This window comes from Babylonia areolata, chromosome 28 (assembly GCF_041734735.1).
Source record: "Babylonia areolata isolate BAREFJ2019XMU chromosome 28, ASM4173473v1, whole genome shotgun sequence".
NCBI classification, from domain to species: domain Eukaryota; kingdom Metazoa; phylum Mollusca; class Gastropoda; order Neogastropoda; family Buccinidae; genus Babylonia; species Babylonia areolata.
In genome coordinates, this window is record NC_134903.1 from 2926767 (window position 1) to 2950857 (window position 24091).

A 24091-nucleotide genomic window follows, 5' to 3' on the forward strand; every position below is an offset into this window, starting at 1 on the left:
TGACTGACAGACGTGAACAGTGCGTACCAACAGAATCAACCATCATAATCACATCATGACTGACAGACGTGAACAGTGCGTACCAACAGAATCAAACAACCATCATAATCACATCATGACTGACAGACGTGAACAGTGCGTACCAACAGGATCAAACAACCATCATAATCACATCATGACTGACAAACGTGAACAGTGCGTACCAACAGAATCAAACAACCATCATAATCACATCATGACTGACAAACGTGAACAGTGCGTACCAACAGAATCAAACAACCATCATAATCACATCATGCTACGTTGGGTTAATGACATGACCCGGCCATAGTACCTACTGGTTTCCTGACTCCACACAAAGAAGGACGTCGCATCACACCTTGCGACTTAAAAGAGTACCACGCAACAAGTGCCATCTCCAATCACATCAGGAACAATTCAAGATCCTTTGTAGTAGGCAGATCTCAGACTGAGCAGTTCAGAAACTCCTTCTTTATTGGCACTGTTCGTGACTGGAACCATCTGGACGAGGCAACGGTGACAGCAACATCTGTCGAGAGCTTCAAAGCACGGCTCTCAGGACACCAGTAATGCTAGGCTGCGCACTCCCCCCCACCGTTGCGTTTATGTCACAAGTGGCTGTAGCAACGTATTCTACAGATACAGATACAGAGACCCACTTTTCTTCTTCTTTTTTTTCAAATCTTCCCCAGGTTTTTTCCCTTTTTCTCTCTTCTATCTATAATTCTCTGGGGTTCAAATAAAATCGAGATCAGAAAGTGGTCATGCACTATGTAGCAGAAGGCAATGAATACTGACGATTAAAGAGAGAAGGTCGGGGTTGAAATAAAATCGAGATTAGAAAATGGTCATGCACTAGATATATATATATAGCAGAAAGCAATGAATACTGACGAAAAAAGAGAGAAGGTTAAAAATGGAAATTCCATGGAAAAAAAACAATAACAACAACAAAACCGGTCGCCCTTCTGAAAGTATATGTGAGCCGTGTACTGGGGTCAGTGTTTGGAGTGTCCGTCAGTGCAGCGTGGAGAGATGCCGGCCGGGGCTGGTCGGGAGTTGGAGGGGTGGGGGTGGGATGGGGGGGGGGGGGAGGTCAGGGTGTGCATTTCACTGACACGCATGCACATAGGCTCAATCGTGTGGACTGAAATCTGATACGGAGCGTGTATGGCCATATCAATTCTTATTTGTACACAATCCCAGTTTAGATCTGCAATTTCATTTCGCACATACAAAGTTCCTTGTGGTGGTAGTTGTAGCAGTTATAGTATCATATTTAATGTTATCTTTATTGTTCTGAAAAACAACCCTGTTTTTCTTTCTTTTTTCCTTTCTTTTTTTTTTAACGAGTGTTCGACATGACATTCATTTTCGTAAATACAAAAAAATGTTCATGTGGTCTTTTTTTTTAGTTCAATTATTTCTTGATCTATTTATTTATTTATCTATCTATTTATTTCATCATTGTTATTATTCAAATTTCGGTTGTTTTTCTACTCATTTGGCACTTCACAAGGAAAATAACTTTTTTCTTTTTGTTCTTCGTGATCTTCCCGATTCATCTTTTCTATCGTTGGCAAGGACAAGATGGCGGGCAACGTGAGGTCGGAGGACGTTTTGGGACAAAAATGGGATCGATGCGTCTCAGATACGATGATAAAGTTTGGTATGCCCATTTGAAAGTGTTATTTACATCTCGTAGAAGTTATTGACAAATAATGTAAACATGGAGTTCAATCAGTTTTGGAAATAAGAGTGTGGAAAGAAATACCGGTTTCCTTCAACTTTCAGTTTTGTCGGGGTTATTTATAAAATTAATTTCATCATGTTATTAACTTACTGCATTATTTGCTATGTTTAAAACGCTCACAAACATTGTTAGGATAATCTCATTGTGTGATAGATTTATCATTCGGGCTTACCTGAGAAGCATCAGCATGGACATTGCTAATTTACGAGCGCAAGTGCACATTGCAAAGTAGGAATGCAGATTCAGTGGTCATGTGAATGTGTGGGTGACATTTTGACTGACACAAAAGAAAATTATAACTTCCATATGCCTTACATGAGCAGGGAATACATTCAGGAGAGTGTGCTTGTGTGCACGCTCATGGATGAGTCATGCTTGTGTGTTCACAAAATTGTCAGCAGCAAACACCTTGTGCCTAACTAGTAAATGCCCCTGAAATGATCTCCTGGTATCCTAACAAATGTACACTTTTGACTTACAAGAAGGAATTCTGACAGTTCTCGACTATATGTGACGACTTTAGACTTTAGAATAGAAATAGTATCCCACAGTGTCTGACAGTACTGGTAATTCTCATACTTTGATATAACATGAAATGATATGCAAATTAAGAAATGACAAATAGCTTTGAGGACTCAAAAACTAGTAAATTCCAATTGTTAATTTTAAAAAGAAAAAAGTATCCAAAATGCAGGATGCACAGTTTGATTTATCTTACCTTAACTTTAAGCTTGTTGTTTTGTCCTTGGGGAAAGACATTCTCTAATTTTCTTCATGTCACCCAGGTGTGAGTTTCAGTTTGAAGTGTCAAAACATGTGGAGTGAGCCATGATAGTGACATACACTATACCACATCTGCTTTCATTCAAGGGTAAAACGCCAGAAAGGATTGGGCCCCGCCTTCTTATGTCAAACCCTTGACACAGTGGATATAAGTCCACCATCCCGATGACTGTTGAACTTAAGGCTTTGAGACCTTTAACCTGGAGGCAACTGATTAATGATAGAAATAATTATTATAATTATAAAAAATATAATGAACAATACCAAATACTGATATTATTTGCTTTGAAAATTGGATTGATGAAAGGAAGGTGATGAGATGTATTAAAAGTGGTAATGAATTTGTTTTGACTTGTAATTTCATCAAATAAATTATGATGAAAAGCTGATTGTTATTTCTGTCAGCTGATGGTTTGTTGTTCTGTTTCAGCTAGCGGCTTGGGGCTGGGCATCGTTTTCTCAGTTGTCTTTTTTCGAAGTGAGTGTGTGTTTTAATTCAGTACATTCATTATGATCATGTACATGTGTATATGATATATATGTACACAGTATTCTGTGCAAATGTATACTGATTCAGTCAGTGCTACAGAGCATGTAAAATAAGATGCTATTTAACTTATTGTATACACTTAAAATGCTCACTATGATAATGCACTTAATGCTCATTCACTCACTGATTAGTCACTGCCACAATTCATTTAGAGTAAGTTATGTTTACACTTTTTATACTGTTCAGTTTGCTCATGATTATGCATTTGTGTATAATTGTATACATGTAAACATGCATTCTTTTACTGATTCAGTCACTGTCACAAAGCATGGAAAATACTTTGTGTATGTTCATACTTTGAATTATTATGGACTGCATAATCACACACTCAGAGTGGAGGCTTTCATTTAGTATTGATTACACAGGCTCATATTCACACATAACATCACATACATATGTTCTTCCGATTTCTTTTCATGTGTGCATATTTTAATAATCATAATCAAGGAGTTAAAAATGAAGAAGAAATGCTCTGTGGTGAGAAGATATCCTTAACCCCATAACAGCTGAACTTTGGTGCAATGATATTCGTGTGGCATCAAGTTGAAGTGCAGTTTGCCCGCTTTCCAGTAGTGTACTTTTGGTTTTGCTAAAGAAAATAAATGCAATCCAAAGAGGAAGAACTCTAAATAGATCAAGGTGATCTGTAAGCTTTTGACTTAACTCCATGAAGTGACATAACCCTCCACTGACGATCGTACGTGTCAGCAGTAGCGAAGGGGTTAAAGGGGGAAAAAAGTTTTAAAAATTCATTTTTGTGGTGACAAACTTATGTGAACCCTGTGATGTTTGCCATGTTCTGCAGGACGACCATGGCCCGTGGCGTTTGGAGCAGGCGTGGGACTGGGCATGGGGTATGCCAACTGCCAGCACGACTTCCAGAACCCTTTCCTTCAGCATGGACAGAAAGTGAAGGTCTGGGTCTGTGCAATGTTGTTTGTGTGTGTGTGTGCATGTGTGTGTGTGTGTGTAAAATCTAAAATCACTGCTTTCTTAATTTTGTAACACAGGTAATTATGCAACACACAAGCAGTGTCTGTACAAACATTCTTAATAATGATAATAATGCAGATTCACACTTACTCCTCCCAGACGGGGAGCTTATGGCGTACACAACAAAAAGTTATATATATATAGGAATATACATGCATCACGTACATCATGCATGAACAGAATATCATCGGCAGCAGAACATCCGCTTTTTCTGTTCCTTCAGACGGTTTGATGCCTGAAGAGAATGGCACCATAGCCAAGCAGCTAAAGAGGTTGGACTTTCAGTTTGATGGTCGCAGGTTTATACCACACATCAGCAACTGATGCATCTAGGGTGAGGAAGATTTGTCTGATCTTCCAGGTCACAGTATGTATGCAGACCTTCCAGTGACCCAATCACTTTTTGTAAGTATACGCATTTAGAAGATCACATGTGCACATTGAAGATATAGTATGATCAGTGTTTTTAGCTTATGGAAAAACACAGCATGCACACCACCGGCCTCTGAAAAGGAGGTGTGCGTGCATTCATGGCAGCTTAAAAACAGTCACCACATAGAAGCCCAGTCAGATTTGAATGTGGGAGTTGCAGCCCACAAATGAAAAAGAATGGAAGGTGGTGGTGGTGTTGTTTTCTGTCTCACAGGGTAAGGAGAGGATTGGGGCCCCTGCCCTCCCTGTGCCCAGTGCTAGGTACAGTGGATATGAGTTCTCTGCTCCCCAATGGCTGTAAAAGGCAATAGCAGGAACTTTTAACATTTTTTTTTTTTTCTGTTGCAGGTTACAGATAACAACTCATCATAGACGTTTGGGAGGACAGCAGAGAGAAAGGAACCAGCCCAGTGGAAGGGGGAGAAATGTGATCATCACTGTCATCGGTGTGAACGATCGCTGCGTGTCGTTCTGTGTGTCTGAAATCGTCGCTTGAGAGCTGGGGAGATAGCCATAGCCCCAAACTTTCTTTCTGTAGATTTGCGTTGCAGTTAGATTTTTTTTCTTTCTTTTTTTTAGTGTTCTCCAACCATGTCCGCACGTTGTATATATATTCTGGAAGATGTTGAATTGCAAAACACACAGCGTCATCCAAGGAAAGCGATGATAAAGTGAGAAATGTGAGAAAAAATATAATCCATTGTTGTTCATAGTTTGGTGGTGTTGATTGATTGGGCATGTCAGTGTGTGACTATGGAACATGGGCAAGTTATTTTCTTATCTTTGTTGCCTATAGCACAGCTGACCACATCGAGGCTGAAAGCACTCAAACTTGATCCTGTAGAACCTGAAAAAGCAAGCACAAAAAACCTGGAAAAGTAAATGTGGCACAAGTACAGTCGTATTCATACTCGTAAACCAAAGACGTTGATCATATTCCAAAGGGTTTTAGCAACCTGAACACCAACGGGATGATTGATGATACAGAAATGTTGATGACACAAACCGGCATACAAAATCCAAAAATGCCAGTAGGCATCTCACAAATCCAAGGCACAAACAAAAAAATTCAAATAAAACAGAATAAAATGAAATGTAAATGTGGTAAGAATGTCAAATGATCAAGTCCAGAAAAAAAGACCCCCCCCAAAGAATTCAAGGTTTACCAGGAAAAAAATGTAGCTGAATGGATCAGCAAGGCGGGAAATAGGAAAGAAGAGAACTGAAAAAAAGGAAAACACCAGAAACACAGAGCTATAGACATGAAACTTATAGCACCAGGGTTCACAGGTCCCTTCAGGCTTTAAGGGGTTTAAAACAAATTGTACTTAAAGAATGGCATGTCTTTTTAGATCTGTAACAGTTTTTGAAGGGGGGGGGGGGAGACAACAACAAAAACACACAAAATGAACAAACACAACTGCCCACTTTTGCAACAACAAAAATTGTTTAATTTTCGGCTTTATGTATTACTGACAAAAAAAAATTATACATAGTTTCTCAATTCTATCAGTGAGAACACAAAGCAGCTAAAGGTTCCACCTGAGTTTTTAGGATAATAGGTTTAAAATAAAAAAAGGGGGGGGGGAACATGAGGTAAGTATGTTATTTAAATGTAATTGTAGATAGAAAATTTACTATTACATTGAACTTCTGCAGATCTATAATTTATATTGCAATTTCTTTTTAGTCGCAACAAATTTCTCCTTGTGAAATTCTAGCTGTTCTTTCTAGGGAGAGAGTCACGCACTGCAGAGTCAGGGTTTTAGGGTGTGTACTGTTTGTTTGTTTTAACCTTTTTCCCTGTCTGCAAATATATTTGTTTTAGTGCCGTTAAAGTGGGTTTTTCTACAGAATTTTGCCAGGGACAACTACTATGTTGCCGTGGGTTCTTTTATGTGTGAACATTTTTTTATGCAAATGCTGTCTTGATGCATCACCTTACTGATAAATAATAACCTGTCACTCATCTCTCATAAGATAATCAATAATCTCAACTTAGCACAAAGCACAGAGAAGCACTAATGAGTAGGTTTTTACACACATCCATCCACACCCGCCTTTCATACTCCGTTATTGTAAACATAGTACTTTGGTGACAGGCACAATGGCTGAGTGTCTAGACTGTTAACTCTCTCCATACGAACGGCGAAAGAGACAACGTTAACAGCGTTTCATCCCAATTACCATCATCAAAATATTGCAAGCGGAAGGCTCTTATACTGAAGAGGTGAATGTTGACAAAGAATACCACAGTTCTGACGACAGAAGCTAAAGGTTGGGTCATTGAGACACCCACTGAACATCCGAGGGGCCTGTGTAGAGGAGAAGAGAGGGCTGGCCGTACTGCGAGAGTTAAGCTTTCAGTCTGAGGGCCAGTGCAATCAGTCCAGAAAACATGACGACCATCATCATGAGAGAAGGTGATTGAAATGGATCGGACACACCAGGCGAAGAGAGCAAGGTGACATTACCCAGACAGCTCTTCCAGAAGGTAGGCACGAGAGAGGAGGGCCAAACAACACCGGGCACAGAACAGATGGAGGAGGACGGGTGGGATAGCCCAGTGGTTAAAGAGTTGGACTTTCAATCTGAGGGTCCTGGGTTCTAATCTCTGTAATGGCGCCTGGTGGCGATTTTTCTGATCTCCCAGGTCAACATATGTGCAGACCTGCTTGTGCCTGAACCCCCTTTGTGTGTATACACAAGCAGATCAAATACACAATGGGTTATAGAAACAAGAACATACCCAGCATGCACACCCCAGAAAAAGGAGTATGGCTGCCTACATGGCGGGGTGAAAAATGGTCATACATGTAAAAGCTCACTCATGCACACATGAGTGAACATTGGAGTGTAGTCCACAAAGGAAGGAAAAGATGAAGAACAACAGACCCTGAAGCACACCAGGGGTACCATTCAGACTGGCCCAAAACAGACGAGTGCTGGTTCTTCATTGTTTCCCTGCATGCCTGATGGCATAATTGACTGATTAAACGAGACTTACCTGGAAGTTCAATTGGGGTTCTACCTGATAATAATAATAATAATTCATAACTTTTCTACGGCGCGATATCCACTACTAGTGCTGCTCAAAGTGCCTTACATCATCGAGCCAAATATAAACATAGCATAAAACATTACACCAGCTCAATCCAATGCATTCACAGAATGAATAAAAAAGCATGATCCACCAAACAATAAAAATATCAAGTAATGCTTAGATTAAAAAGAAATACATTCCTTAAAAACACAAAAGAAATACATTCCTTAAAAGCACAGCTATATGCTGCAAGTGTGGGTATCTTGAGCACAGCTGTATGCTGCTTATATGGGTATCACTGGCACCGCTGCGTGCGTACGTCAGCGCGTGCGCGTATGTGAATGTGTGTGTGCATGTGTGTGCGTCAGTGTGTGTGTGTGCGCGCGCGTGTGCCGCGTTGTGTGTGCGCGGCCGGTCATTGTGCGTTCAGTACGCCGCGTGCGTGTGTGTCATGTGTGTGTGTGTGTGTCAGTGTGTGTGTGTGTGTGCCGGTATGTGTCAGTGTGTGTGTGTGTGCGTGCGTGCGTGTGTGTGTGTGTGTCAAAGTGTGTGTGTGTGTGTATGTCAAAGCGTGTGTGCGTGCGTGTGTGTGTGTGTGTGTGTGTATCTGTGTCTGTGTCTGTGTCTGTGTCTCTCTGTGTCAGTATGTGTATGTATGTGTGTGTCCTGAGTGCGTGCGTGTGTCAGCGCGTGTGCGTTGGAGTGTGTGTGTATGTGTGAGTGCGTGCGTTAGGCGTGGGCGCATGTGTGTGTGTGTGTGTGTGTTTGTTTGTGCGCGCGCGGCGTGTGTGCCGCCAACTCAGTGTGCGCGGCGGCTGTGCCACTGATGAGTGCCTTCGTGTGTGTGTGTGTGTGTGTGTGTGTGTGTGTGTGTGTGTGTGTCAGTGTGTGTCACCGTCAGTCTGACGTCATTCAGTGTGTGTCAGTGCAGTGCGTGCGTCAGCGTGCAATGGGCACGCGCGCATGTGCCGTGTCAGTGATTGTGTGTGTGTGTGTGTGTGTGTGTGTGTCAGTGCGCGCGCGCGCGCGCGCGCGTGTGTGTGTGTGTGTGTGTGTGTCTGTGTGTGTCTGTGTCTGTGTCTGTGTGTGTCGGTGTCGGTGTCGGTGTCCGGGTGTCGGTGTGTGTGTGTGGCTGTGTGTATGTGCTGTATGTGTGTCAGTGTGTGTCAGTGTGTGTGTGTGTGTGTGTGTGTGTGTGTGTGTGTGTGTGTGTGTGTGTGTGTGTGTGTGTGTCAGTGTGTGTGTGTGTGGGGAGGGGGGGGGGAGTTATTCCTTCCATATTCGGCTGAAAGCCACCAAGGGAGACAATACTCCAGGGTATTGACTCCGCCATGTTGAATCGATGTCAACAAAATATTGCGCATTGAGAAAAGGCACCTAATCTTACCAGAAATTCTACCCTACCCTGTAAAGTAAGTGACGTATTGCAAATGTCATTCCCACCCCATTACCCCGTATTTTTCTTTTTATTCGCGAAAAATATCCACTTATGTTTTGTGGGGAGTTGTGCAATGTTCAGTTGATACAGATTGGGGCCAAAAGCCCTTTTGGCAGAGACATAGACACTAATATCTCAGTTCTAGTGTCTATGGCTGAGAGAGCGGGGGTGTAACTTGGGCAGGACACTCTCCACGAAAGAAAAAACGAAGAAGAAAAAAAGAAAAAGAAAAAAAAAAAGCCCTTAAGCCCAAATTTTCGAGACAGCAGTTGCATCCTCTGCTGTTCAGATAGTAAAATGTTAAAATTTAAGTTTTATCCATATCATCCAGAAACAAGAACAGAACAGTTTAAGAACTCGTTCTTTATTTGAACAGCTGTAGACTGGAACAATCTGAACGACGATCAGCTGCTGGCAAGGGTGCAGGACCACCATCACAGTAGCAGCAGCATGCCAGCTGTGTAGAAGGTACATAGCCAATCCAGAAGGTCAAATACACACGTTAAAGATCCTGTAGTCCAGCATTCGGTGGGCTATGGAAGCAAGAACGTACCCAGCATGCCCCCCCCCTCCTCCGAAAATCCAAAAAATGGAGTATGTCTGCCAGCATATTAGGGTAAATAAACAAATCGGTCATGCATGTAAAATGTTACATGTGAGTGTGACTGACACCTGATCAAATGACACAGAAAACGAATGATGAGTGCCCAAATGGCAGCTATCAATCAGCTCTACCCAGGCAGCCAGTTGTGCAAATGACTCTGTGTTTGTAGAGCACTTAGAATTTGGTCTCAGGCCTAGGATAGATGCTGTACCATATCATATCATATCATATCATATCATATACAGGTCGAGGCCAATGCACAGTGCCCACACTTCCAATTGGACAGACATAAACCACCCACTCTCAGTGTTCAGGATTCACCTAACCGAACAAGGAATCTTTGACCATACGCAGGCTAAGCCCTGGACAACTTAACCTTAAGGGCAGCAGCCAGTGGGTCACTAAACTTAACACTTAAGTCTCACCAGGTGAACATCGTGTTTGTCTTTGTGTGTTTTTGTATTTATCCTCATCAACTGCTTAAAACTTACAGCAGTGTGTGTGTGTGTGTGTGTGTGTGTGTGTGTGTGTGTGTGTGTGTGTGTGTGTGCTTACTCCTCCTGATCATGTGTTTAAAACTTTCAGAAAAAGCGTATGCACATACGTGTATGTGGTTATATGTTTGCATGCAAAGAGAGAGAGAGAGAGAGAGTGTGTGTGTGTGTGTGTACTCATCAAATGTTGAAAACTTATCAAAAAGAAAATTGTTGCAGCACAGACAGCAAGCATGTGGCAATACATGTGGGCACACACGGTCTACCACCTCATCCGATGGTTTCCTCGCAACAACCGCATCAAAATGTGAGTGATGACAGGTTGGACACAGCTTGGGATTCCATCTTTTGCCATTCGATGTATCTTTCTTTGTTGTTGTTATTATCAATATTATCACTATATTTGAACGTATTTACTTATGTTTGTTTATTTTGTTTATATATTTGTCTTTTTCCCATTTTCGGTGAATGTTTTACACAAACCTAAGTTGGCTGGCCAGGCCTGATCAGTGTGTTTGGTTTTTGCAAATGTCAGGCGTCTGCTCCTTTACTTTTCTTTTAACCCCTTCAGTGCCCCAGGAGAGAAATTCCCGTCCCCTTCCCATGTGGGAAAACAAGTGTCCCAGGACAGAAAATTCCATCTGTAGCATTGTAGGAATTTTCCTAAAATTGTTGAATTCATATGAAATAGTCATAAATAGATAGTGTGTTCATTTTCATAAATAGATAGTGTGTTTATTTTCCTTCCAGGACTGTATAGGTTATTTATATACTTTCTTTTAGTAGTTTGCATGCTAGAATTTTTTTTTTTTTAATAGCTATCCTCTGTGATGAAAACATCCCCTAAAAATCCATAGGATAGGTGCTATATATAGGTATCCATATCATCATATCAACAACAACTGAACATCTTTTTTGTGTGTGTGTTTTTTGCGGTTTTTTGTTGTTGTTGTTGTTGTTGTTTTTGTTCTGACCTGAACAACAATGACAACAAACAGAAGAAGAACAACAAACAAGGCCGGACTAAGCGCGTTGGGTTATGCTGCTGGTCAGGCATCTGCTTAGCAGATGTGGTGTAGTGTATATGGATTTGTCCGAACGCAGTGACGCCTCCTTGAGCTACTGAAACTGAATCTGAAACTGTTGTTGTTGTTTTTTTCTGGGTGTGGTGACAGCACGCTGGTGGTGATGGCGCTGACGGTGGCCATGCTGATGCCACAGTTGTGGGTGCTGCTGCAGAAACACACCACACGCTGGTGCAGTCAGCCGCTCTTCCCCATGCTCATCACCTCCATCGTCTTCACCTTCTTCGTCATCGGTCAGTCTCTCTGTGTGTGTGTGTGTGTGTCTGTGTGTGTGTGTGTGGAGTGTGCTGCCACTTCTGTGCTGTTGTTTTTTGGTTGTTGTTTTTTTTTCATTTCTTCCTCTTGTTGTTGTTGCACTTGTTGTTGTTGTTTTTCTTCTTCTGTGTTGTTGTTGTTGTTCTGCTTGTTGTTGTTGTTGTTGTTGTTGTTGTTCTTCTTCTTCTTCTTCTTCATCATCATCTCCATCTTCTGTGTTGTTGTTGTTGTTCTGCTTGTTGTTGTTGTTGTTGTTCTTCTTCTTCTTCTTCATCATCTCCATCTTCTGTTTGTTGTTGTTGTTGTTGTTGTTGTTGTTGTTGTTGTTGTTGTTGTTGTTGTTGTTGTTGTTGTTGTTGTTCTTCTTCTTCTTCTTCTTCTTCTTCTTCTTCTTCTTCTTCTTCATCATCATCATCATCTCCATCTTCTGTTTGTTGTTGTTGTTGATGTTGTTGTTGTTGTAATTGTTGTTGTTGTTGTTGTTGTTGTTGTTCTTCTTCTTCTTCTTCTTCTTCATCATCTCCATCTTCTGTTTGTTGTTGTTGTTGATGTTGTTGTTGTTGTAATTGTTGTTGTTGTTCTTCTTCTTCTTGTGTTTGTTGTTGTTGTTGTTCTTCTTCTTGTGTTTGTTGTTGTTGTTGTTCTTCTTCTTGTGTTTGTTGTTGTTTTTTTTTCTTCTTCTTCTGCTTGTTGTTGTTTTTTTTTCTTCTTCTTCTCCTTGTTGTTGTTGTTGTTGTTGTTTTGTTGTTGTTGTTTATCTTCTTCTTCTTCTTCCTCTTCTTCCTGTATGGTCTGCTTGGTGATGAACCACATGATTTGATGTCTTCCTCTTTTTCTTCCTCTTCCTCTTTTCTTCTTCCTCTTCTTCTTCTGCTTCTTGCTCTTCTTCTTACTTTATCTTGTTTATTTCTTTCGTTTCGTTTTATATGTTCTTGTTTTATACATATGTAGGGTACCCAGCTCTTGGGGCTGGATCAGCATGTCGTGTTTATTTCAAAGTTGAGGTGACTGCTGCTTTTTTTTTTTTTTCTTTTTTTTTTCTATTCTTTTTTTTTTTTTTGTTGTTGTTTTTTTTATGTAGCATATTTGGACCAGTCCGTCCACTTTGACTTTCTTGTAACTGAGACTTCTTGTTGTTCTCCTTTTTTTTTTTTTTCCTTTTTTTTTTTTTTTTTTTTTTTGTTGTTGTTTTTGTTTTTTTTTGTTTTTTACTTCTTGTTGTTCTTCATTTTTTGAAAATATGTCGGTTAACTGCTTGATCTAGTAGACTCTAAAAATTTTTTTTGAGATTCTTCGCTACGGGCAAGGAGTGCACAGTCATCTGCCAGAATCAGCTCTTCCAGTGTCTTAGTGTGAGCCATCAGTCTGTGTAGACTGAGGACACTTCCATCAGTCCGGAACCATATGTAGATCCCATCTGTGAGGTACCTTTTTAGCCTCTCTAGGCATCTTGCTGAAGAAAATTGCAAAGAGCGTTGGAGCGAGGACACAGCCTTGTTTGACTCCATTGTGAACGGGGAACGGGTCAGACAGAACGCTGCTGTCTGTCACTTGCCCTGACTGGCCTTCATAGAGCCGCTGCAGCATTGTGCTAATGTCTCTGAGTTTGTAGATCACTTACAGCTTGGTCCCTGACCAAAGATTGAGCACTAATAGAAGTATCAATGATCATGATAAATGATCACTTAGAGCTTGGTCCCTGACCAAAGATTGAGCACTAATAGAAGTATCAATGATCATGATAAATGATCACTTAGAGCTTGGCGTCTGACGGAAGATTGAGCACTGATAGAAGTATCAATGATCATGATAAATGATCACTTTGAGCTTGATGTCTGACGGAAGATTGAGCACTGATAGAAGTATCAATGATAAGGATAAATGATCACTTTGAGCTTGGCGTCTGACGGAAGATTGTGCACTGATAGAAGTATCAATGATCATGATAAATGATCACTTTGAGCTTGATGTCTGACGGAAGATTGAGCACTAATAGAAGTATCAATGATCATGATAAATGATCACTTTGAGCTTGATGTCTGACGGAAGATTGAGCACTAATAGAAGTATCAATGATCATGATAAATGATCACTTTGAGCTTGGCGTCTGACGGAAGATTGAGCACTGATAGAAGTATCAATGATCATGATAAATGATCACTTTGAGCTTGATGTCTGACGGAAGATTGAGCACTAATAGAAGTATCAATGATCATGATAAATGATCACTTTAAGCTTGGCGTCTGACGGAAGATTGAGCACTGATAGAAGTATCAATGATCATGATAAATGATCACTTTGAGCTTGGCGTCTGACGGAAGATTGAGCACTAATAGAAGTATCAATGATCATGATAAATGATCACTTTGAGCTTGGCGTCTGACGGAAGATTGAGCACTGATAGAAGTATCAATGATCATGATAAATGATCACTTTGAGCTTGGCGTCTGACGGAAGATTGAGCACTGATAGAAGTATCAATGATCATGATAAATGATCACTTTGAGCTTGGCGTCTGACGGAAGATTGAGCACTGATAGAAGTATCAATGATCATGATAAATGATCACTTAGAGCTTGGCGTCTGACGGAAGATTGAGCACTGATAGAAGTATCAATGATCATGATAAATGATCACTTAGAGCTTGGTGTCTGACGGAAGATTGAGCACTGATAGAAGTATCAATGATCATGATAAATGATCACTTAGAGCTTGGTCTCTGTCTGAAGATGAAGCACGAATATAAGTATCAATGATAATGATAAATAATTATCAATAATGTTAAATAATTATAATTTTTCAGGGTTTGCTTTCCTCTTCGTTACCATGGTACCGGTGCCCCGTGAGGTGAAAATTGCTTTCCATGTTTTTGGCCTTGTCAACTTCATCACAGGCATCATTCAGGTCGTGTTCACCTCCAATGCAGAGGATTGCGTGAGTATATAAAGCCTGTTTTTATGCATGTATTTGTTTCGTATTTCATTGACCTCTGAAAATGGAGAATGGCTGCCTACATGGCGGAGTAGAAATGGTCATACACGTTAAAGCCCACTTGTGTACGTATGTGTGAACATGAGAGTTGCAGCTCATGATCGAAGATGAAGAAGAAGTATTTCATTGAATTGTTGTTTAATTACACATACTTAACCGTGACCCAACTAGTGCAGACTCCGGCAGGGGTCTGACATTCCTGTCCTGTGCAAACTACTATCCGCCTATGCGGAGAAAAAGAGAGCAACTACGGCCGATAACCTCCCGGAAGTAGGTAACCTCCCCTTTGTCCCGCTAGCTAGCGCCCTCTTTTTCCGGCAGCCATCTCGACACCTGTTCCTGTGCTTCGCATACGGTTTCATTGAATTGTTGTTGTTTTTTGTTTTTATTTTTGCCACAGCAGATTTCTGTGTGAAATTTGAGCTGCTCTCCCCTGGGGGAGAGTGTGTTGCCACAGTGCAGTGCCACCCTTTCTTGTTGTTTTCATGTTTCTGTCTCTTGACTCACTCAGTACGGCCAGTCCTCTCTTCTCCTCTACACAGACCCCTCGGATGTCCAGTGGGTGTCTGAATGACTCAACCTTTAGCTTCCGTTATCAGAATTGTATTCTTTGTCAACATTCACTTCTTCAGTATAAGAGCCTTCCGCTTGCAATATTTTGATGATGGTAACTGGGGTGAAACGCTCTTAGCGTCGTCTCTTTCGCCGTTCGTATGGAGAGAGTTAAGTGTCGTTTTAATGGTGGATTTTTTCTGGCAGAATTTTGCCTGGGATATCCCTTTGTAGTTGTGGGTTCTCATTTGTGCACTAAGTGCATGCTGCACATGGGACCTTAGTGTCTCATCCGAAAGACTTGCACCCAGACCATCACTCAAGGTCTTGTGGAGGGGGTGGGGAGGATAAAAATCCTGAGGCGCATTTCTTACGTGCTGGTTAGGGGAGGTTCTGGCGAGACACGCTAGGAAGGTGTGTTTCTTTCTTCCGCCTCGTGGCAGGAGTGGTTAGGTTCTCGGCAGTCAAGGCCAAGTAGCATTCAGAGCAACTTTGCCATGAGGTTTAGGATGAAATCTTTCTTTCTTTCTTTCTTTTGCGTTCGACAGCTACGCAGTCAGGGTCGAAGTCCGAGGGATGCCACAAACTCGGACGTCCGGTGAAGATCGGCTACCGTCCCCCAGAACTTGGTGTTGAGGTAGTGGATGGGCCCCTTTGAGGCTGAGGGCCCGGTACCGTCTCCCCCCGGCCATGGTCCAGGAAGACGACACCACATCGGTCTAACGTTGTCTGCGTAGCCATGTGTCGTAGAGTGCGTGCACAGCCGGTTTTGACTAGATCACGCCCCTTAGAGAGGCCACTGTGGCGCCGTCTTCGGTGATCTCCTGTTCTGGTAACGGTTTACAGTTGGCCGGGTTTTCTCTTGGGAGTTTTCCTTCTCTTGGAAGGACTGCCTGCTGGGGCTAACGGACTCCAACTGCCCGGGTTTGAAATCAGAGTTGTCCTTCTCCTAGACTATGTGGGTCCACGGCACCTTATTCCATACCATTTGGTGCAACCCCCAAAGGGAGGGCTCCCCCATCCGCCACCCGGGGGACGCGCCCCTCTGCCGTATAGTCCCAGCGCGAGGAGGATGAAATCTACTCCCCACCTGGCATTCATTTCATTGTGCATGTACTCCTTGCCCTTGCCACTTGCCGCTAGCACACCAGCGTGTTCGCCATTAAGAAACACGTCTCTGGTCTGTTCAGCATGAGACTCGAACCCATGCACACTCACTTCATGGTTGGGTGTTTAACTAGGTTGGGTGTGGAGTGATGGCCTAGATGTAACATGTCCGCCTAGGAAGTGAGAGAATCTGAGTGCGCTGGTTCGAATCATGGCTCAGCTGCCGATATTTTCTCCCCCTCCACTAGACCTTGAGTGGTGGTCTGGACACTAGTCATTCGGATGAGACGATAAACTAAGGTCCCGTGTGCAGCATACACTTACCGCACATAAAAGAACTCACAGCAACAAAAGGGTTGTTCCTGGCAAAATTCTGTAGAAAAATCCACTTCAATAGGAAAAACAAATAAAACTGCATGCAGGAAAAAAATTTTAAAAAAGGGTGGTGCTGTAGTTTAGCGACACGTTCTCCCTGGGGAGAGCAGCCCGAATTTCACACAAAGAAATCTGTTGTGATAAAAGAAAAAGAGAAATACGAAAATACAAAATACTTGGCCATGAATTATGAAGAAGAAGAAGAAGTGTGCAGTGTGTGTCTTGTGTGTTACAGTTTCAGTTTCAGTTTCAGTAGCTCAAGGAGGCGCCACTGCGTTCGGACAAATCCATATACGCTACACCACATCTGCCAAGCAGATGCCTGACCAGCAGTGTAACCCAACGCGCTTGTGTTTTACAGAACAGCAGCACTGAAGAGTTGTACAAGATGTCTCTGGCGCTGGCTATCCTGAGTGCCATCGCACTTGGTGAGTTGGTTTTTGTTGTGATGAGGCGTTCTTTGCCTCATGAGTGTATTCTGTTTTGGATAGGGTATTTCTTGCCTGTAGAGTTCACACAGTTACATAGAGTGTTCCTTTCTTGTTTAGTTTGTACAGTTAAATAGGGTTTTCCTTACCTGTTTAATCACTACATTTACATATTGAGATTTTAAAGCATTTAATACTGTGTTTCTTACCTGTTTAGTTTATGCAGTTACACAGGGTATTCCTTGCCCATTAAGTTCATACAGTTTGACAATAAAATTTTGTTCTGTTCAATTGGATGTTTCCTATTAGTTTAATTTATGCAGTTAGTTATTTATACATTTAGATAGGGCATGTTCTATCTGTTTACTTTGTACAGTTAGCTATTTATACAGTTAAATAGGTTATTTCTTATCTGTTGACTTTAATACAGTGTGACATGGTGTTCCTTACCTCATGAGTTTGTACAGCTAAAGGTATGTATCTACATGTGTTTGCTCATCCATCATACACTGTCTGTAGGAACCCAAAATTGCCTGTTGGCAAAATATTTTTTTCAGTTGTGGCATCTAATATTTCTGTTGTCAGACACATAACTGTAGTATGACTTTTTCTTTTTTGTTTTAGAGTTTGTTTTTCACCCCCCTTTTTATTATTATTATTATTATTATTATTATTATTGGGCTGCAAACTTCTATTCAGTTTCACTCTGTTTCTTTTTCTTTTTGTTGTTGTTGCTTTTTATTTGTCGTTGTTGTTGTTTGTTTGTTTTTTAACATAGTTCTGCTGCTGTTTTTCTCTTGTCAGTCACACTTCTTATTTTTTACAGCAAACATTTTTCACCAGTCTTTTTTTTTTTTTTTGCGGAAGAAAATGTAGTTTTGTTGTAGTTTTTCTCAGTGTGGGTTACCCTCCTTTTTCTCTGTTTGAATCACGCTTCTCATCCACAGTATAATTAAGTGTGTATAGACCTTCAAAGGTAAAGGGTGGAGATTTTTACGATCTCCCAGGTCAACATATGTGCAGACCTGCTAGTGCCTGAACCCCCTTCGTGTGTATATGCAAGCAGAAGATCAAATACGCACGTTAAAGATGTAATCCATGTCAGCGTTCGGTGGGTTATGGAAACAAGAACAATACTCAGCATGCACACCCCCAAAAACGGAGTATGGCTGCCTACATGGCGGGGTAAAAACGGTCATACACGTAAAAGCCCACTCGTGTGCATACGAGTGAACGCAGAAGAAGAAGAGCTTCAAGAATATGTGCTCTCGCAAGATGTCTTGATATATATATATATATTTTTTTTTTAAGATACATTTTTTATTTAGTTTGTTTGCAGAAGTGAAAACGAACAGTAGTTTGATTTTTTAAAATTTTGTTGTCATCGGTTTTGTTTGTTTGTTTGTTTGTTCTTTCTCTCACAGTGTACATAGTCCTGCTGTTACCATTCTGGGTGGTGAACGTGGTGAAGAGAGACTGTGTGCTGGACACCAGGGAGCGGCAGGGGGTCTGCTACGAGCCAGTCAAGTGCTGCTCCTGTCTCTGGCACATCTGAGATCACGTCACAGTCCTGTTCTCTTTTCTTCTTCTGCGTCGTCGTCGTCTTCTTGCTGCCGCCACCACTGCTGCTGCCTGTTTGTGTGTGCCCAGGGCTAGGTCGCATTGTTAGAGAATTTAGCAGTGTTAGGTTTCACTTAAGGGTAAGACTTTTCCTAGGTTGCATGAGCGGACTTAGCAGCGTTAGGTTTTTGCAAAGTGTTAAGAATTTTCCTAGGTTGCTTGAGAGAACTTAGCAGCATTAAGTTTACTTAGTGTTCTGAATGTTTCCTATGTTTTCAGAATTTTCCTAGGTTGTATACGGGAACTTTGCAGCGATAGGTTTTGCTTGATTTAAGAATTTTCCTAGTTTAAACATGTTAGCAGTGTTAAGTTTGCTTAGTATTAAGAATTTTCCTGGGTTGAGAACTTTGCAGCGTTAAGTTCACTTCGTGTTCTGAATTTTCTTTTGTTGTATTAGGGAACTTAGCAGCATTGGGTTTTGCTTAGTGTTTAAGAATGTTCCTACTTTGCTTGAGTGAACTTTGCAATGCTAAGTTTGCTAAGTATTAAGAATTTTCCTCAGTTGCATGAGCAAACTTAGCAGCATTAAGTTTGCTTAGTGTTAAGACTTTTCCTAGGTTGCATGAGCAAACTTAGCAGCGTTAGGTTTTGCAAAGTGTTAAAAATTTTCCTAGGTTGCTTGAGCGAACTTTGCAGTGCTAAGTTTGCTTAGTATTAAGAATAAGTCCAAACCTTGTATGGTAAAACAATTATTTCTATGACTTTTTTTTTTAGCCCTTAGCACAGTCTTTCTATTTCCCCAGACTTCCATGACATTGGGAACCCTGGTTGCCCAAACTTGTGTTAACCCGTAGAGTGCGATGGGCCACAATCGTGGCTTCCCCTATGAAGCTCAATGGGCCACGATCATGGTTCTGTTTACATGAGGTCCAAAATCGTTCGGCTATACCCGGCAACTTTCGCAAAACTGCCTCGTTCTGGTCTTTCTGCTGCCCTGCTTGTGTTTGCACAAACTTTGGCCGAGTTTACAAGTCCAGATCTCTCTTTTTTTTGTAAACAATGAGTGACACTGAAGTTGAGAAAGCTCAGGAAATGAGTGACCTTGTCACTAGTGATGATTCGTTTGCTGACAGCGATTCTGGTGAAAACGGCTTTGTTATTTTGACACTTTGGCATGCTGGCTTGCTTGTTGTTCATTCAGTTTTGTGTCTCCAGCCACAAAAAGTGGGGGGTGGCTGATGGGGGTGGGGAGGGGTGGCAAACTGGGCTAGGCATGGATCCATTGCTAACTTTTGACCAAATGAAGTTACAAAACTGGGAATGATTTTGATTTAAAGCATTCTTGCTGCTTTTGAAAGCAACATGATCTAAAAGAAAACTTTTATTTCTGTTTTTGCCTGTGATTGCTTCAAATGTTGTAGATGTGCGTGTATGTGGTGTGGGTGGGCGTGTCTCAAGCAAAGAAAACAATGCTTGTAATTTCATTGTTACAGTAAAATTCATATCATGATTCTGCAGCCAGAACATTCTTCTGTACAGTTTAATGCCAATTTTGAGATTCTGACTCTGTGACAGATGTAAAAATACCTATAAATATTGTGGTTGACGTTTTGGAAAATAAGTGTGCAAAATATATTGATTATATCCTGTGGAATATCTCAAACTACTTACAAGGTATCTGATTCTTCATTCACTCTACTTTCTAAAAATTTATAGGTTTACCTATCTGTTCTTACTAGTAAGCATACAAATGCCCCAATTCAGAGCGCAGGTAGCAGAGGCAAACAGTCCCTTAAGCATGATTTCTGTATGCACGTTATATCCGGCACTTTATGTGTTAACTTCAGTAAACCTAGGTTTTATGCCTGCAAATCAGATATGTTTATTATGTTTATAACCACTAAAAATAGATATGGTGGTTGTTGTTGAGGGATGTGTGTATTTGGAATTATTGCAATGGATGGTTGTAAAGGGATATTGTTCATTTGGATGATTCATTTCAAATTTCATTCCTGGTCAAGTGCCTAATTCCATTCCAACACTTTCATAATATCAGTAATTATCATTATGTCCAGATTGTGTTTTTTTAATGGCATCCTGATTTGTCTTTTTCCCCAGATGTTCCTCATGGCATCATTACTGGTCATGCTTTTCCAGCTGGTCTGGTTATAATGTGTTGATCATTGTTTATAATGTGGTATATCATGGTCTAGTTTTACTTGTAGTGTGATAATCAAGGGCATACTTATTACGTGATAATCTTAGCCTGTGTAATTTGATAATCCTGGTTATACTGTGATATTCTTGGTCTGGTTATGGAATAATGATGGCACTCACAATCAATAAATCAAATTGACAGTTGCTCACAGCCACAGAATACGGCAAATGTTCTTTATCCCCTTGACTGGTGAACTTTGGTGCAGTGAGGTGAGTGTGGCACTGCTTTGAAGTGAAGTTACTTCTGTGTGTGTACTTTTCAGCGTGTCTTTAATTTGCTGGACAAAACCAATGCAATCCCAAGTGGAAGTCCAGAGTGATGACCACCAACTTGACCTGTAAGCTCTGTCTTATCTCTGTGACAGTGTCAGGTGACAGCTCTTCACTGACATCCTGACCTGTAAGCTTGTCTTATCTCAGTGAGGTGACAGCCCTTCACCGACGTCCTGACCTGTAAGCTTCTGTCATATCTCAGTGAGGTGACAGCCCTGTACTGACATCCTGACCTGTAGGCTTCTGTCATATCTCAGTGAGGTGACAGCCATTCACTGACATCCTGACCTGTAAGCTTCTGTCTGATCTCCGTGAGGTGACAGCCCTTCACTGACATCCTGAACTGCAAGCTCTGTCTTAGCAGTGAGGTGACAGTACTTCACTGACGTCCTGACCTGTACTGTCTGATCTCCGTGAGGTGACAGCCCTTCACTGACATCCTGACCTGCAAGTTCTGTCTTAGCAGTGAGGTGAGTCCTTCACGGACGTCCTGACTGGTACAGTGTGTGTTATCTCAGTGAGGTGACAGCACTTCACTGATGAGCATGGTGGTCAGCAGCAGGCAAGGGGTTAACACTTGAGTGGGTCAGGTGTGTGCCTTTTGTGTGTGTGTATATATATATATTTCTTATCCGAGTTGATGCTGTTATTTTATATGGGATTTTATTAACTTTGGAAATGATTCAATAATGATCCTTTTCCATATCCTGTGGTGTGTCCTGTATTTTCCTGGTATGGTAAATGCGTTTGGGTTTCAGTATGATCTGGTCATCTTTGAGTCTTTATACCGTTCTTTGGAATTGGTACGTTAGATAGGTTGTTTTTTTTGTGTGTGTTTTGGTTGTCTTTGCATCAATATTTTTCTTTTGTAAAGAATGCTATTTTTTTGCTTTATTATTTTGAATCTGTATAGTTCTTTACGTTTTCTTTTTCACCATCATTCCAGTGACCATCATCCTCAATCCACTGCTACATGGCCACAACCAGGCTCACTTTTCACAGAATGCACAATAGCATGGACAGACTGAAAGAACAAGTCAAGCCTAAAATCTTAACCTTTGAGAAAAAGTTGACAGTTGTGAGTCCCAGTGTGCACAGACCACAGGGAACAGTCAGAGTGGGTGTGAGCGTAAACTGGTCAAGCTAGCACTTGTTCTAAGAGTAGCCCAGACTAGGATGTGTAACAGAAAGGGAACTCAGCAGTGCAATGTTTTGCAGATAAGAATTTCCTACGACTTTGCTATTTAATTTCTGAAGGAGGCGTCACTGCTTTCAGACAAATCCATAATTACACACACATCTGCTAGGCAGATTCCAGGTCAGCAGCATAACCCAACATTCACGTCTGGCCTTGAATGCATGCATATATATTTTTCCTATCAGACTGGATTCCTTCTACAGATTTAGCCAGAGGACAACACTTGCATTGCCGTAAGTTTCTTTTTTTCAGTGCTCTATACATGTGCTGCCCACAGTTCAGGATATAGTCTCATCCAAATGGCTAGGCACTCAGTTTGATTTTTTCCAGTGGAAACTTTTGAGAAAGGGTGGGACCCGTTCCAGCATGAACAGGCCACAAGGAATTGTCAGTGAGAGTGGGTGTGGATGTGAAGAGCTGGGACCATGTCATGAACTGGAACAACCAGCACTTTTTCCGTGAGAAGCCAGGACAGTTGTGTAAGTGATCTTAGCAGCACAAAGTTTGTATAGTGTTGACCACCCCTCCCCAATTGATGCTAACTGCTTTGACTTACAGGGGGAGGAGAATTAACTCTTTAACTGCCATAGGCGACCTTTGTCAGCTAGACATTGCACCGGCATATGTGACTTTAGTTGACATCCAGGGGTCATGCTGAAAGGACCGACTTTCACACTGTAACAAAGCTTGCCAACCGTAGCTAGTTTCACACAAACAGAGCAATGAGTTATGACGTCTTTGCTCCCTGACCCAGTTTGAAGTGAACAGTCCATTGTGTTGTTTTGACATGAACCGAGCCTGTGACACAGTGCATCGTGTCTAAAATATTTGGTGCCATGGAGGGTTTTTCACACAGAAATTTGGCGGTGAAAGAGTTAAACAGCAAAGCAAACTTAGTGCTGCTAAGACTTGCTTTAATGTTAGGGGTGCTAAGTTTGCTTCACATCAAGAATTTTCTTAAGTCTAAGGTTTATAGACTTTGTGAAATTCTGAATGCTCAGCAAAACTTAAATGCTGTTAAGTTGGCAAATGCAGTGCAGTCCAGACATCTGTCACAAGAATCAAGTTACACATGAAACAGGGAGCGTTTATCTGAATGGCTAGATATGAAGGCATTAAGGTGCCCCCACACTCCAAGTGTTAGAGTGTGGAAAGTGTGTACATCTCTCAGTCACCGAATGTATGCTGCATTCATCAGGTCCCCCCCCTCTCCCATAATCATGAATACTTTTCTTTCTCTCCTTCAAATGCATTTGCTGTGCGGACTATTTAACCAGGTTGTTTCCTTGTGTTAAAAATGATACGTTTTCTTTATGTCAATACTCAATGAGAAAATATTTCACTTGTTGGTTTGCATTCCGTTCACAGCTGTCAAATGATCTGCTGCCAATGTAATAATAATACATGAATAAAAATAATAATAACTATTTCAGAGTTTTTCCTTTGTGACTGTTCAATGCAGGATGATGGAATAGCAGGTGCTAAAATTCCGCTGAGAACAGACCAGACAAAATCACAAATCCATTCTATTCTTTGCACCAACTTTCCAGTTTTTTTCCACATAAAAAACAAAAGTTCCTCACCCAAACAAATCATCATGGGAAGAACACTGAGCAGACATGCAACACACCACCTTTCTTTCAATATAAAGCATTCACTTCTTTGGGTTTTTTTTAAGAAACTTTTATTACAAATGTGTCAAGAAAAAAAATTGGACAGCAGAAGAAACAAGAACTAGCGTACTTAAAAGAGAAAGAAAAAAAAAAGTAGAAAAAAAAAACAGAAAAAAAAAAAAAAATTTAATCTGTGTGAAGATTTCATAACGCATCTGATGTTTTAATTTCTTTTGGGGGGAGTAATGGTTGGTTACTTCTTTTTCTTTTTGCCTTAAGTTGATAATTCTTTGTGATGTTGTTGTGTCCATGTCGGTTCCTTGTCT

General features: G+C 41.2%; 2 protein-coding genes across 3 annotated transcripts; both read left to right on the plus strand.

Moving 5' to 3' along the window:
- The first annotated feature begins 1579 nt into the window (after nt 1–1579).
- LOC143301889 (MICOS complex subunit Mic10-like) lies at nt 1580–5228 on the plus strand. The gene is made up of 4 exons (XM_076616319.1): nt 1580–1690; nt 2988–3035; nt 3913–4022; nt 4881–5228. Exons 1-4 carry the CDS (start codon nt 1612–1614, stop codon nt 4902–4904), a joined length of 261 nt encoding a protein of 86 aa, XP_076472434.1. The 5' UTR covers nt 1580–1611; the 3' UTR covers nt 4905–5228.
- Nucleotides 5229–8899: 3671 nt separating this feature from the next.
- LOC143302053 (uncharacterized) lies at nt 8900–24073 on the plus strand. Of its 2 annotated transcripts, none has more exons than XM_076616545.1 (6): nt 8900–8987; nt 10331–10418; nt 11287–11429; nt 14255–14385; nt 16838–16904; nt 18329–24073. In XM_076616545.1, the coding sequence occupies exons 2-6, from the start codon at nt 10345–10347 to the stop codon at nt 18457–18459; spliced, it is 546 nt and encodes a 181-aa protein (XP_076472660.1). In that variant the 5' UTR covers nt 8900–8987; nt 10331–10344; the 3' UTR covers nt 18460–24073. The 2 variants fall into 2 exon arrangements, with proteins under 2 accessions (XP_076472660.1, XP_076472661.1); XM_076616546.1 differs by lacking the exon at nt 8900–8987 and adding an exon at nt 9983–10045.
- Nucleotides 24074–24091: the final 18 nt, after the last annotated feature.

Bases quoted from the DNA above. Each gene is read 5' to 3' on its own strand.
- LOC143301889 (XM_076616319.1), top strand. From the start codon at position 1,612: ATGGCGGGCAACGTGAGGTCGGAGGACGTTTTGGGACAAAAATGGGAT. The intron at 1,691-2,987 runs GTATGCCCATTT...GTTCTGTTTCAG, and splicing joins AGATACGATGATAAAGTTTG to CTAGCGGCTTGGGGCTGGGC. The intron at 3,036-3,912 runs GTGAGTGTGTGT...CATGTTCTGCAG, and splicing joins CTCAGTTGTCTTTTTTCGAA to GACGACCATGGCCCGTGGCG.
- LOC143302053 (XM_076616545.1), top strand. From the start codon at position 10,345: ATGTGGCAATACATGTGGGCACACACGGTCTACCACCTCATCCGATGG. The intron at 10,419-11,286 runs GTGAGTGATGAC...GTGTGGTGACAG, and splicing joins CGCAACAACCGCATCAAAAT to CACGCTGGTGGTGATGGCGC. The intron at 14,386-16,837 runs GTGAGTATATAA...TGTGTTTTACAG, and splicing joins CCTCCAATGCAGAGGATTGC to AACAGCAGCACTGAAGAGTT.